General features: G+C 35.6%; 1 protein-coding gene across 1 annotated transcript; it reads left to right on the plus strand.

Moving 5' to 3' along the window:
- The first annotated feature begins 421 nt into the window (after window positions 1-421).
- Window positions 422-10,179, plus strand: LOC133778955 (hevamine-A-like). Its single transcript, XM_062218965.1, has 4 exons — window positions 422-468; window positions 815-933; window positions 1,049-1,087; window positions 9,286-10,179. The coding sequence occupies exons 1-4, from the start codon at window positions 422-424 to the stop codon at window positions 10,122-10,124; spliced, it is 1,044 nt and encodes a 347-aa protein (XP_062074949.1). The 3' UTR covers window positions 10,125-10,179.
- The last annotated feature ends 5,915 nt before the right edge of the window (window positions 10,180-16,094 follow it).

The following is a 16,094-nucleotide window of genomic DNA, read 5'->3' on the forward strand; positions in this document are numbered from 1 at the left end:
CTAGAGTAGAGTTTCTGGTGGGCCAGGTGGCCAGTTTTATGTTTGAGATTATCATTTCAGAAAGGATAAAGAGAAAAGATGATTAAGTGAACCACAAACAGAAAAGACTGAATGGAAAGTCTTAGCTAGATTAGCTAAGAGTTGTATAGTGTCAGATATAAACCTATTATGGTATAAGGGTCGGATTTGGAATCCGATGGACATCGAGATTAGTTGGGAGATTCTGGATGAATCTCACGCTATTCTTTTATTCGCTTCATTCAGGCATCATGGAAAGGTAATAGGATATGAAAGCTATATAGTGGTGGCCTGAGATGGAGAGGGATGTAATGGAATACGTGGTAAAGTTCTTAACCTGTTAGCAGGTCAAGACAGAGTATCAGGAATCAGCAAGGCCATTACAGCCTTTGAGTATTTCATAATGGGAATAAGAGAGCATCGCGATGAGGTTCGCGGTGGAATTTCCAGGTTAGTGGATCAGCGTGAGTTGGCATTGGGTCATTGTGGACAGTAGTCCAAGTGAGTTCATTCTTATCAGCAAGGATAAGTAAATAATACGGCTGATCAGTATTCAAATCTCTTTGTGAGAGGGATAGAGCGTCTTCTTGAGAACTCAAGGTTTATCTTATTAGATGAAGACTCTAGTGCGACTTCCAAGTTTTGGAAGGGTTAAGAAGGCAATGAGAATATAGATGGAATTCAATACAGTTTACTACTCTTAGACTGGTGGTAAATCAGAGAGAGAGGGTTATCCAATTATTATTGGAAGAACATCTTATAAGATGAATGAGTTGGTATATATCTGGATCCTAAGGTGGTTCATGGGACTAATGAGATTGCTAGAGATTGAAGCTTGGATGCTCACTTCTCATAATGAATGGAAAATTTTTACTGAATTGAAAAGTAGGAAGGTGGAATTCCAGGTGGAAGAATGTATCTTCTTTAAAGTATCACCATGGAAAGAGGTGAGGAGTTAAGGCAAGCTGAGCCCTAGATTACCTTGGCGGTTGAATCCTGGATATATCTGGTTCGGTTGACTCTGGATCAGCCTTATCTTTGGCACTGTCAGTTGTATACAGTGTGCTATGTACCTCCATGCAGTGGACATGGGTTAAAGGAACTTATGAGTTGAGTCATAAGAATATGAAGATTAAGGTTAAGTATTCCGGTAAGGAATAGCCAATTCAGACTGTAACAGAAGTAATAAGATTCTGTTGAACAGAATGTACCTTGGGTTAAGGTAACACTATAGAGACAGTGAGGTCGAGGAAGCGACCTGGGAAATTGGAGTCAACTGTGCAGAATTCTTATTCCGAGCTGTTTGAGTAAATTTCGAGGACGAAATTTCTATAAGGAGCGGATAGTTGTAATGCCCCGAATTTCCTAATAAGGGTTAGGACCTTGATTAGGAGGCCGGGAGGGCCATAATTGAAGTATTATGATATTAAATGATTATATGCATGTTTATGTGAATTATATTATAATATGATGTTAAATGCATGCATATGGGGGTATTTATAATTATAAGGGCATTTTGGTAATTTGGCCCACTGAGGGCATAATTGTATATTTGGGTGCATATTTTAATTTGTGAATGAAACTGAATTATTATGGAGATATATTCGAGCTATTCGGCATGAGACGATCTTATATTATGAGTTAGCGGTTTTGTCATAACGGGGTCGATTATTGGGTAATAAGAATGTTTATTTGATGATAAATTAGGAGTATTTGAGGTCAGGAGAAAATTCTGGAAGTTTTGACTATAATGTCCCCGGGGGTGTTTTCGGGACCCCGAGCACTAGGTTTTATTTGAGGTTACTTAAGCTTGAAGTAGCTTGTCAGATAGAACGTACGTTAGAAAATAAATTCTCTCTCTCTCGTTAGCTCATTTTACCGTCCGAAGCCTTTTTGAAGAAATCTTGAGTTCTAGGAGTCGGAATCAAGCGAGGGTCGAGGCATAACGATCCGAGGAAAGATTAGAAGCTTCTTAACCGAAGGATTTGACGGAAAACAACTTAATCGAAGGTAATCTAAGTTTCAGTTTTAAGTTTTTAAAGTTTTAAGCTTAGAATTGGACTTTGTGAATCGTTGAGTTTTTGGTTTGATTGAGCCTTGGGTTTTTATGGCTTTGGACCATTGGGAAGCTTGGCAGCTTTGATTTGATGATTTGGGAATGTTTAGGCATGTTTTTGGAGGATTTGGGAAGTTAAAAATCGTGTTTGGGGATGGCCCAGGGTTGGGGGCTGCGGCCCTGTTCTTGGGCGCCGCAGCCCTGTTCTTGGGCGTCGCGGCCCTGTTCTTGGGCGCCGCGGCCCTAGCTCGAAGAAGCAGGTGGTCTAGTTTTGTGCTTGCTGGGCGTCGCGGCCCTTGCTTCTGGTTTGGCTGGGGGCCGCAGCCCTTGAGCAGGGTTGAGGCCGTTTGTGCGTTTTGACCCCGGGAACATGGTTTTAGGCCTCGGGATTGCACCTACTACTTGGAATAGTTTGGATTGATGTCCCGAAGGCTAGATATTGGTTTGGGAACCTATATTGATTATTTTTATTGATGATGTTCCGTATTTGGTTATGACTAGGTGATCGCCAAAGGACTAAAGTTGATCGTTCTCAAGGATCGTTCTTTTATTCATTCTAGCTTGAATCTGAGGTAAGAAAACTGCACCCTGTATATATGTGACATGCATGGTTATTCTTGATGCATGTTGGTTGATTAAATGTGACATGCATGGTTATGATTGAGGCATGTCAAGTGATTAAATGTGATGCATGTGCTGCACGAGAAACATGTGGTTAGGGCATGCTATGATTATTGAATATGAGAATGTTCAGAGCTTGAGCCTCCGTGTTTATGCATGGTCCTAATTATGCTAGCAGTTGTTAAGTAAGCATGCTGAATGCCTTATATTCGGATATTTGACATATGATATATGTTTGGTGGCATTGCTTACTTGTGTGTGTGGCACCAACTGTTCGGAATCGGCACTGGCCGCGTATTACTGACATGAGAGTCAGAAATGGCATAAGCGTCGAGGTCGCAGGGCCGAATGAAGATTAGATATAATTGATATCGGCATTGAATGACTCATATTGGGTATTAATGCTGGACCGACGTGAAGGTCGATGAAAATTATAAGCGCTTGGCTAGTCTAGGACTAGTTACTCAGAGCCAGGGCCTAAGGCCTAGGTGACTGCTTGTCACATGGCTAGGGAACAGTGTTCCATAGTTGTGACTCTAGGGTCATGAGGAAGGTTATGTTGGTGACTAATCATCATGCACATATCCTGTTTAAGCTAGTGAAAGGATCACTTATTTATAAAGGGAACGGAACCCACCTTAGTTTCTTGTACCACTGTCACTACTCTATTCAGGGCTATCAGCCCAGTATGGTTACCGGAACCACCAGTGATAAACACTTATCTGATTGAGATTGACTTGATAAGCGTCCACTCAGGAGGGCAGGATTCTTTATCCTGGATACCCATCATTATGTGCGAATCAGTTTGCTTGCTTGGTTAAGGCTATATCTGCTAGGCGTGTGCCTGATAATTTGATGACATGTTATTACTGTTCATGAGCATATCGAGTTTTCTTGCTGGGCTTCGGCTCACGGGTGCTATGTGGTGCAGGTAAAGGCAAAAGAAAGCTAGACCATCCTTGAGTTGGAGAGCTTAGGTGTCGATGTGTACATATGCAGCTGCTCGATCGCCACGGACGAGGTTTGAAGGAAAGGAGCTAGGGTTAAACCCTGTTTTGCTGCTTAGACCTGCACGATGTAAATATCTTCTGTAATGGACCTTTAAATTATATTTTTGGGATCCCAATGTATATATTAAACGTTCTAATGAAACGTTATATCTTAACTAAAAAATTTAATCCCTAAACCGCTAATCATACTTAGTTACACGATTTTGGCCAAATGACTCGATTAGCGAGTTTGGCACTGTTTACAAGGTGCACCGTAACGGTCCCTGGAGTTTAGGGCGTTACAGTATTTATAGTGACGTAATCATAGTGGAATATAAATATAATTATATGTTCAAAATAAGTTAGCCCTAATATTAGTAAGTGCACATGATTTACACTGACCTGTCAACCTATGATATATTATACTTACACATCACAATGTTATGTTATTTCCAGAATATTAGCAAAGTAGATAAGATCGAATGTATTTGTTACATTGGACTGGACTGATATTGACAGTTGATAAGATAAGTAAACATACCGTTATTATTTATTCTAGTCATATCATATAGTTGACCATAGGTCATTCAATCTCAATTCTGAGTAGTTAGAATTTTAACTGATTGTATTATTTGAGTTCTTTGACTTGTTTGTTACCAACTTACCCTACGGACTAGCCCATACATACATCTTGGGAACTCGGTAGTGTAATTGAGTGGGAGTGTTAATCATAGAGATGAACATCTATAGCTTCTGATGAAGAAGTGAAACGATGGTTTCCTTTTAGTTTGGTTCAAGGTGCTAAATGATAGAGATCTCATTTCAGTAATTAATATTAGTTTACTGAAATATCATTTACAAGGAACTAAGTGTTTTAAGGATAAAATACAATGAGGGGTAAAGCAATATTTTAGTCCCAACTCATTGTAGACTATCAATAGATGATTGAGTGACAATTATGGTTGTAACAATGGATAATTAATAGTGTATCTATATTTTTTAAAGAGCGTTCTATGTATTCAAGAGTGCAATTCTGAGTCCACGAGGAATTAAAAAGTTAGTAAATTTATTTGTTAGATTTATGATAACTTATTGGAGCTTGATTTCACAGGCCCATGGTCCCCACTATACCTTGGATAAAATCATCTAGATAGTCTCAATTAATTGATTTAATTGTCAATTAGAATTATCAAAGTTGGCCAGGTCAATTTTGGATAGTTTCACAGAGTTATACAATTTAGAGAAGAAAAGAGAAATTTGGGCAAATTTATTAATTAAGATAAATTGGTATCTAAATTAGCAAATAAGCTTAAATCAATGTTCAAATTATAAATAATTAATTTGATAAAGGATTTAAATAATTATTAAATTAATTAAATCAGTAAAAAATAATATAGACCTTGATTTTAAGTCCAATGAGCTTATAATCAAATGAGAAATTTCACAAGCCTAAAGCCCATGATAATTTTGACCTAGGGCTGATTATTGACTATTATTTTATTGATTTTTAATAAAATAAATGACCTAAAAAGTCTATAAAATGAATGTTAAGTGAGAGTTGAAATTAGATGACAGACACTGGTTTTTTGATAGGTTTTAGATTCTCTCTAAACATAAGTCATTTTCTAAGTCTTATTGTTCTTTTCTCTTATTCTCTTTGTATCTATCTCATGTGTTGAGAATTGCCCAAACTAGTCTAGGTGATTCCAATGATACTTTGGAAGACTGTGAAGAAAATTGAAGATCGGTTCAGTTTCTCTGTGATAGAAAGGATACAAGGGTTAGAGAAAGTGAATGAAGGACTCATTCATTTCGCTGTGTATAATGTAAGTATTATTATCATTATTATTTTTTTAATTCAATTTTAGAAACATGTTCTAGGTTGTCTCATATTAACTTGTTTAATATTAGATCTACAATGAAAATAAATAAATATCGTGTATAAGTTTTCCCAACAGAGTGTTCTAAAAGTGGAAAAACCACTCATTTGTGGTCTAAGTAGAAAATGAAAAAGAGAGAGAATGAATAAGAAACAGTAAACTACAGAAGTAAATAAAAGAAAACAGTATTTTCAGAAGAAAAAAAAAACAATATATATTAATGAACTACAATAATAATTGACGTAAAAATGTAAAGAAAAAGTAAAAAAAAATCGTATATTGGATCATTTCCCCAAAAGTAATAGTACTATTATAAAATATCTAAAAAAAATAATAATACTATTATTCTTCTTGCTATTATTATTAAAATTTTAATTTTCTTTACAATATGGAAACACAAGTATAATAATAGATGATATGACACTCTAAATTTTTTCCAAACTTCTATTTTTATTTTCTCATTTTTTTTATTCTACTTTTTCAAATTTATGATTATTAATTTAGGGAAAAATATCTATAAATATATATATATATATCAATATCAATCTATATGATTATTAATATCTATAAAAATAAAGGTTCCAAACAAGTAATTTCTACTTTTTCTTATCCTACTCTTTCTCTATTTTTATCATTTTTTATTTTACTTTTTCTAATTTATGGTTGATAGTAATAATAATTATAGCAATAAACATTTATTCAAATTATTTATGATTTTATTTAAATGTAAATAGATTTACAAAAAATATATCTTAATGTCATCTATAATTTAAATTTAAATTCTAATTTGATTTATTTAATTCTTTTATTTAAATGATATGTATAATCTATATATATATATATAAGAGTCTCAATGAGATAATGTGACACTTTAAAATATCTTCAAACCAATCCATCTATTTTCTCATTTTTTATTCAACTTTTTATAATGTATGGTTATTAATTATTGGGCTGATACGTGCAATTAGAAGTAAAATAAATTTGAACACGTATAAGTATAAATTATTATTTTAATATGCATATATATATTTATATATATATATATATTTATAAGCCATGTGAAATAAAATACCAAATGACTCTTTTGCAAGCATTTTCTCATAATTTGTGATTTTTTCTTATTTTATTTAACATTTATTATAAGAAAGAATTAATTAACAATTAAAAAAATTCTGATAGTCCCGCATGATTTACAAACCATGTTATACTTTTAGGCTATAAATATAGTGTCATTCATTCACTTTGATTTGTCAAAATATTAATATTTTTTTCTTATATGAGTGATTGATTTAACTCAATCTTGCCCAATATTTTTTTTTTTGAGTTCATCAAATTTATATTAATATTTAACATATTATTTATATTTATATATTATTTTATTTTGTAAATTATATATTGGAAAAAATGACAAATATATATTATAACAAGATCGAATGAATACATATAACATAATAGTGTACCCAGAATGTAAATATATATAAATATATTGCATCACTTTTTTTTTTTTTTTTTAAAGCCAATTCACAATCTAGGCATATAAAAATTTATATGGTGTTGTGATATTGAGTTAGTTTTGAAAAAAAAAATATACATGCTCTAACATGTTAATAAATTCAAGATACTTAAGGATTAAAATCCTATAATATTAATTTATTTTTGTCGTGTTATAATTATATAAGAGAAAAGAGAAAGAAAAAAAAATAAAATAGAATTATAAAAATTATTAGCAGGTTGAAAAAAAAATTGAGACAACATTAAGTGATGATCTAATCCATTAGTGTGTACACAAAAATTATAATTTTCTATTATTATAAAAAATTATTATTTTCTTACTCATATTATATTCTTTTTAAATAAATATTATAAAATAATTAAACAAATATAATCTTGTAATATTATAAAACCATGCAAAGCGTAGCTATATTTACAAGTTTCTATATATACCGAAAACAAAAATGTCCTTACCGATAAGAACTAAACTAACATCCCCTCCCTACTATAAAATTTATTTATATATAACAGTTTTTAGCGCATTACAATAATAAGAAAATAAATAATTTATTACTTTTTTTGCAAACTATGTATAGAAGATTTTGTCATAGTAGGTTTTACACAATAAATTTAGTTTACTAATTGTAAAATGTTTAGCTTCTTGAATGTATCAGCGGAATCGTTTGATTATTTTCGCTAATAATTCGAACCAAAATCTAAGTTTTGGATACAACAAGAAATTTTATTCTCAAATGATATTTGAGAGATTTACAGTCGCTCTAAAAATTCAATTTTCCCTACTATTACTACACAATACAGGCACTAAACTACCGTTAACAACTTTTAATATTTAGATAAATCTAAATCTGAATCCAAGGTCATCATATTTTACCGGTGCACATGCGTGTCACCGACTAGTCTAGCTTTAGTAATTTTTTTTTGTTAAAAATGTTCGAGTGCCTTATATGTCTTCTCTCTCTCTCTTGACTTCGTGTATATATATATATATATATATATATTTATATATAAACATATAGGACAATTCTAGTGGTGTTTCACTTTAAGCCCTGACGGTAAGGTTTTTAGTGTTTCTCGACCCGTGAACAGTTTTTGGCGTGATTTTTTTTTATAACCGTGAATATTGTAGCTGTTTAGAGCATCCTGCAAATTTTCAGAAAATTCCAAATAGTTTAGAGTATCGAAAACTAGGTTCAAACATGTTGTTTTCCACGCGCATAAAAAAATTAGTCACGCGTGCAAGAACATATTTGAACCTAATTTTCGATACTGTAAACTATTCGGAATTTTCTGAAAATTTGCAGGATGCTCTAAATAACTACAATATACACGATCATAAAAAAAGTCGCACCAAAAACTATTTACAGGTTGAGAATACTAAGAGCCCTACCGATAGGGCTTAAAATAAAACTCCTGTGGGAGAATTCCGCTAAATATATATATATATATATTCCTTCTTTCACGACATATTTATATTATCACTAAATAAATTCCAATTCGTTTGAACATTAAATAAATATAGGATAATGACGACTATTACTCTATTAGTATTAGACTACCGACTGCCGTGACTTCTGAAGAGGGCTATGAGTCATGACTTGTTTATAACCTAAGGAACATATATGTGGACCTAGCTATTAGAAACGTTGCTAGCATATTATATAAATATATATATATATATATATATCCTGTGTTCCATAGCTGTAGCCGCTAATGTAGCATTTTAAAATGTTGTTTATTTTAGAGTCTTCTTCGATGAAATTGAATATTATATATAACTATTATCCTATATCCAAAACTATATGCCAATGTACGAATAATTAATATGTACAATTAAGAATTTCGACAACATTTTTAGCTGATTAATATTGGAGCCATCAGATATCTATGCGCTGTCTCGAAGGTAGAGAGTATTTTTATGATTTAAAAATATAGACCGTAGGACTAGGGAATTCTTATTATCACGTAATTAATGAACAAGAAACCCAAAAGGTTGACTTCAAATTCCACATGATTTAAGCCAAAACCCGTGACTCTTGGAACATAGTTCTAGGGGGTTTGAAAGCCTATAAATAGAGAAGACTAAACTTGTAGTACCATCACAACAAAAGCAAAACATAATACTAAAGAAAGTTTAGCAAAATGACGAGAGATTCTCACCAAGTGATCACTTTTCTAGTCCTTGGTATTATTTCAACCTTGGCCTTCTTAGCCCAAACCTCTAATGCTGGTGACATAGCCATCTACTGGGGCCAAGCCAGTAACGAGGGAACCCTTCTCGAGACATGCAATTCCGGAAGATACAAATATGTCATCCTTTCTTTTCTCAACAAGTTCGGCAACGGCCAAACACCCGAACTCAACCTCGCCAGCCACTGCAACCCCGCCAGCGGCGGCTGTCGGGTGGCGAGCAAAGGCATAAAGGCTTGTCAAAAGAAAGGGATCAAAGTTCTTCTCTCCATTGGAGGAGGCATTGGAAAGTACACTCTAACTTCCAGAGCCGACGCCAAAAAGGTGGCGGACTACTTGTGGAACAACTTCTTGGGTGGCAAGTCCAACTCTCGTCCCTTAGGTGACGCCGTTTTGGACGGAATAGATTTCGACATCGAGCTCGGAAACACACAACACTATGACGATCTGGCAAAGGCTTTAAAGGCTCACAGCACCAAAGTTAAACTGAGTGCAGCTCCTCAGTGTCCATTTCCTGATAGGTTTGTTGGTGAGGCGATTCAGGCCGTCAGCTTTGACTATGTTTGGATTCAGTTTTACAACAATGGTCCATGCCAGTATAACGCCAAAACAGGTTCTGTGAAGAACCTGCTCGAGTCATGGGACAAATGGAACAAAAAATTACCTAACGCCAAAATGATCTTCATGGGGTTGCCGGCGGCGAAGAACGCAGCCGGAAACGGGTACATTCCGCCAAGTGTTCTGAAGTTGAGGGTTCTTCCGACAATTAAGAAGTATAAAAGGTATGGAGGTGTGATGTTGTGGAACAAGTTTTGGGATGTTCAGAACAAATATAGTAATGCCATTCTCGGAAGTGTTTGAGTTCGGTAACTCTGTTTTCTGTGAAAGAAATATGAATAAAGGTCTGAAATAATAATGGTGTTTTAGGTATAAATAAATAGAGCAACAATATTAGTTGCTGATCGATCTGAGGTTCCCTGTAGTGCCTCGTAAAAATCTATCAATTAGTACGTACGTAGGCTACATAGCCTTAATTTGTAAGGTATTGTGTATTATATGTATCGTATTGTTTGTATTAATTTGCGTTTAATAAATATAATTATTGGGTTTATATATAACATCATTGCGTTTTCAAATGATACGTTCGTGCTAATTAAGTTGTCTTATGTTCAGTAATATATATATATAGAGAACATATGTATCTATATGATAAACTGTCACGACCCGAGCCCTAGGCCGTGTCAGATTTGTAATATCCATAATTTGAGTGTCAGATTTGTAATATCTATAATTTGAGTGGTACAAGGTCAAACTTTGACCTTTGTTTGGAAAGTAGTCTTTATAAATGATCATTTAATTTATATTAAATTATACTATAATTATAAGTTAAAACAATGAAATAACTCATATAATTATATATAAAAATGTTAGTGATAAATGTATGATCATTTATCATTATACATAAAACAATAATATTCCAACAGTTATGTAATCACCAAATAGTTAAATTTAATAAGTCATAAACACCCAAAATAATACTTAGCATCCACCATTCCTCATCTCTAACTATTTCATAGCTCATTCAGATATAACAATCATTAGATTCGAAGTCGAATACATATATAATGCTCAAAAGATAAGATAATGACACGAAATAGAAATAGGCTAAACACATAGGCTCCATCGATAATTCATCTTTTCCACGTTCACGTCACTATGCTCCTGGAATGGGAGAGATAGGAGTGAGTTTATAAAGCCCAGTACGAAAACAACTAATAACATAGGACCCAAAAGTTTAATACAACCCATGCATGGTTAGCTTTGAAAACAAAACATACATCATCATGTATAAACCAAAATAGAGAGAAACCACAAATAATCATAAGAGCATAGCTACAAGTGCACATCACACTGTCCACTAGATCCCTAGTTCCCGTTACCCACCATAGAAAATCTGACATCCTAAACCGGGTAGTCGGACCTGATAACCACCACAAGGGGGAGGCTCAAAACACTTCCTGTATACAGATGCTAGGTCTTTACACCTACAGGTGAGTGGACACCTGATCTACCTATGATGACACAGAGACTAGGTCGTGAAACAACAATGCACCAATCATGATCACTATGGCTCTCATCGGTATAACCAAATGCAGGTAAACATGAAAAGAAAGAAACATATTCCCTTTATATTTTAGAAAATTGGGCAGCATAACAGCTACATTTGAATAAACCAAAAAATCATAACCTGCATAAATAAGTGAACAAAAATATATATTTGGCACTCAGAGCCCTCACAACAGATCAGAAAACATGCAGGTTAAGTTTTCAATTTTTCAAACATTTTATAAATCTCAAAATTGGAATATGTTGAATGCAATTTAATACTAGTAAAATAAGTCCAATAGTCTAGTTGAGTCCCTACCCCTTTAGAATCTAATCCGAGCTCAAAGCGACGCTCTTAAGCTTAACGATGATCTTAGAATGATTTAGCCCAATTTTAATATCACATTTTTCCTACGTGCACCAAATGAGCAAACGATTATCATCATAGCATTCCTTATTCAAAATCGTGTCTAATGACATATAATATGATCATATTTAAAATTTCAACTTCCGGAACCTCACCCAAGCAGTGTACAATAGCATTTGGTGGTGGTACCGGAAACGTCGACGAATATATGCATGGCATATATCAAAACGATCATCTCGATGAGTACATCACGAAAGTACAGCTCCTTCGCCCAAATGACCTCCGATGTCGCCGGAAAATGCTTCCAAAGGGGTGAAGATACCCAAAATCTCGGGCGGAGAAAAATGGCGAGTTGACCAGATTGACTTAGTGGGCGACGATCCTCTCACGACGCTGATTCCAACGGTACCACCCACTCGTGGAACGGTGGTCGGAGTTCGCCGAAAAGTCACCTCAAACTTTCGACGACAAAACTTCGGAGTGGCCGTACAAGCACGTCCTTGCTCCGATGGTCACCAAACTTTGGGGTTGCTGTCGTCGCTGGTCGGGGAAGCTGCAGCACTGACGCGTGTCGAAAATGGTGGGCAGTGGTGGCTAGGTCTGGTGCCTTGCCGCGGCTTGCCGAAAGGAAAGCATGGAAGAAAAGAAGAAGAAGAAAAGGAAAAAAAATCAAAATATATAATTTAAATTAATTAATTGTTTTTTTTTTCCTCCCATATTTGACTTTTTCAACCTGAAAAAGTCTCAGGCTTCACATTCTTCCCTCTTTAAAGAAATTTCGTCCCGAAATTTTCAAAGTACAACCCCAAGCTAAAAATTAAACAAACGAGGATACTTCTCGTACAACTCTAACTCCCAAGTAGCCCCCGTCTTCTCTATGGTTCCTCCATAAGACCTTGACTACGGGAATCTATCTATTCATTAGCACCTTTAACTCTCTCGCTAGAATTCTGATAGGTTGTTCTTCACATGTCACGTCCTCTTGAAGAGGGGTAGCCTCATACTCAATGATGTGCGATGGGTCTGGAGTATACTTCCTCAGCATCGACACATGGAACACATTGTGAACATGCCCCAACCGCGCTGGTAAGTTCAATCGATAAGCAACCTGCCCATCCCTCTCGATAACCTCGAAAGGTCTAATATACCTCAGTGCTAGCTTACCCTTCACTCCAAATCTCGTCACACCAAGCATGGGAGTAACTTTCAAGAAGACATAGTCACCAACCTCAAACTCAAATTCTCATCGGAGGAGATCGGCATAACTCTTATGATGACTTTGAACAACCTTAAGTCTCGCTTGGAAAAAAATACTTTGATCTTCCCAGTAGTACTAGCAATTTGAGATCCAATTGTGACATGCTAATCTGGTTTTGCCCAACACAAAGGTGATCTGCATGGTCTTCCATATGAGGCATCATAAGGAGCCAGACCATGCCTATACTGGCTTGGTAGCTATTATTATTATAAGTGAATTCCACCAATGATAAGTGTTCTCCCCAGCTACCCCCAAAATCCAAAATACAAGAACGAAGCATGTCCTCTAAAGTTTGGATAGTCCTCTCAGACTGTCCATCTGTCTGAGGGTGGTGAGAGGTGCTCAAGTTAAGTTCAGTTCCTAAATTTTCTTGCAATGCTCGCCAAAACTTTGATGTAAATCGAGGATCTCTCTCAGAAACGATGCTGAAAGGCAACCCATGCAGTCGAAGTATATTACCCACATAAAGTCGAGCTAGTTTAGAAACCTTACAATCCTTCCTAATTGGAATGAAATGGGTAGATTTGGTCAAACGATCGACAATCAATCGGATAGTGCTTTAATGGTGTTAATGGTAATCCCATCACAAAGTCTATTGTGATCTCGTCCCACTTCCATTCTGGTATAGGTAAAGGTTGAAGCAACCCTAAAGGTCTCTGGTGCTCAGCTTTAACCTATTGGCAAACCATATACTTAGCTACAAAGTTAGTCACGTCTCTCTTCATACCTTCCCACCAATATTGTCTTTTCAAATCTTGGTACATCTTTGTGCTTCCAGGATGTACAACAAACTTAGACCTATGGGCCTCAATCATAACAGACTCTCTAAGATCAGGGATATTTGCAACGATTAATCTTCCCTTATGGTATAAGAATCCTTCAGTATTTACTATCCATCCATCTAACTGCTCACTGTTTTGGATTCGGTTCTAGATAAGTCTTAATTTCTTATCTTGCCACTGACATTGCTTAACTTGTTGAAGTAGCACTGTGTAGCAACCACATTTTCTTTTCCATGAGGATATTTCAAAGTGAAATCATAATTTTCCCTGTACTCGACCCTTCTTCTTTGCCTCAATATCAAGTCTCTTTGAGTAAAGAGATACTTTAAATTCTTATGATCAGATTATAATTTAAACGTTTCCCCATATAAGTAACATCTCTATATTTTCAAGGTAAAAATCACTGCTGCAAGTTCCAAGTCATATGTGGGGTAGTTCTTCTCATGTGTCTTCAATTGGCATGAAACATAGGCAAAAACCTTGCCATTTGGCATGAGAACTCCACCTAAACCAGTACCAGAAGCATCAGTGAATACCACAAACGGTTCATCACTATTAGGCACAACGAGAATAGTCGTTGTAGTCAATCTTGGCTTAAGTTCTCTGAAAGCTTCTTCGCAACTGTCATCCCACATGAACTTTAAATCCTTTCTTGTTAGCTTTGTCAAAGGCATAGCAATTCGAGAAAAATTCTCCACAAAGCGACGATAGTAACCTGCTAACCCAAGAAAAATTCGAATTTCAGTAATGTTCATTGATTTTTCCCACTGCAAGATAGAATCTATCTTCGCATGAATCCACAATAATGCCCTCTTGATATTTTACATGCCCTAAGAATTTGACCCCAGTCATCCAGAAGTCACATTTTTCTTTCTTAGCATATAATTGATGGTCCCTCAAAGTTTGCAACATAATTGTTTAATGTTCTGTATGGTCCTCGGGTGTCTTGGAATACACCAAAATGTCATCAATAAAAACAACCACAAACTTATCCAAATAAGGTCTAAAGATTCTATTCATAAGGTCCATAAATGTTGCAAGTGCATTCGTCAATCCAAATGGCATCACCAAAAACTAAAAGTGTCCATAACGCGTTCTGAAATTAGTTTTAGAATTATCCTCTTCCTAAATCCTCAATTGATGATAGCCTGACCTTAAGTCAATCTTGGAAAAAAACTTTGAACATATGAGCTGATCAAACAACTCATATATCATTGGCAATGGATACGTGTTCTTAATTGTCATCTGAATTAATTTCTTATAATCGACGCATAATCACAAGAATCCATCAGATTTCTTGGCAAACAAAACTGGAGCTCCCCATGAGGAAGTATTGTTCTTGATGTACCTTATCCATTAGCTCATCCAATTGCTTTTTCAATTCATCCAACTCTGCAGGTGCCATGCAATAGGGGGTAGTAGAAACTGGTTGAGTCCCGGGAATCAAATCAATGCAAAACTTGATCTCTCTATCAGGTGGTAGTCCTGGCAAATCCTCAGGAAACACATCTGGAAAGCCACTAACCACTGATATCCAAGGAAACTTGTCTAGAGGCCTAGACTCATCCTCAATTGCAAACAGACTCCCATAACACTCTAAGTTTCTTTTCCCACCTAAACATGCCTTAAGGATAGGATCCTGCCTTACTGCATTCATGTTGGCTCGATATACAATGAAATCTCCACTTGGAGTTAAAAGAGTCACCCTTTTGCGTGAGCAATGAACAATGGCTTGGTACTTAGACAACCAATCCATGCCAAGAATCACATCAAATTATCCTATAGATAACACCATCAGGTTTCCTAATAAATTATGCCATTCAAACACAATACAACCGATTTGCAGATGGTTGATACTTCACCATGCCCTCCCATAGGTACACTCAACTGCAATGTAGGACTAAAAGTTTCCCAACTCAAACCCAACATGCTAGCAAACATTAATGATATACAAGAATGAGATGCACCAGTATCAAATAATACATGAGCCCAAGAGTGTGAGATAAGAACCACACCAGCCACAACTCCCTAGCATGCTCCTCCTTGTACATCATCACCACCAAGAGCATAGGCTTGACCGGAGGCTTTTTCCTTTGCTTTCCCTTTTCCTTGACCAGGATGGCTTATGCTTGCACTAGAGCCTCCTCTGGGATTGAACCCTCTCTAACTTCCAGCAGAAATAGGAGTTTGAAAACTCTGCGAGTACCCCTAGTTGAATCCTGAACCTTGGGGCTAGAACTAATGTTGATATTGGGATTGTTGCCCTGGTGTTGGTGTGAAACATCTGTTGTCGTGTGGGCAATTTTTCTTCTTATGAC

This window comes from Humulus lupulus, chromosome 5 (genome assembly GCF_963169125.1).
Source record: "Humulus lupulus chromosome 5, drHumLupu1.1, whole genome shotgun sequence".
Classification (NCBI taxonomy): Eukaryota; Viridiplantae; Streptophyta; class Magnoliopsida; order Rosales; family Cannabaceae; genus Humulus; species Humulus lupulus.

Excerpts from the sequence above, each read along its gene's own strand:
- LOC133778955 (XM_062218965.1), top strand. The coding sequence starts at position 422 with ATGGGAATAAGAGAGCATCGCGATGAGGTTCGCGGTGGAATTTCCAG. Across the intron at positions 469-814 it reads GTTCGCGGTGGAATTTCCAG|GTGGTTCATGGGACTAATGA; the intron begins GTTAGTGGATCA and ends CTGGATCCTAAG. Across the intron at positions 934-1,048 it reads GGAATTCCAGGTGGAAGAAT|CCTTATCTTTGGCACTGTCA; the intron begins GTATCTTCTTTA and ends ACTCTGGATCAG.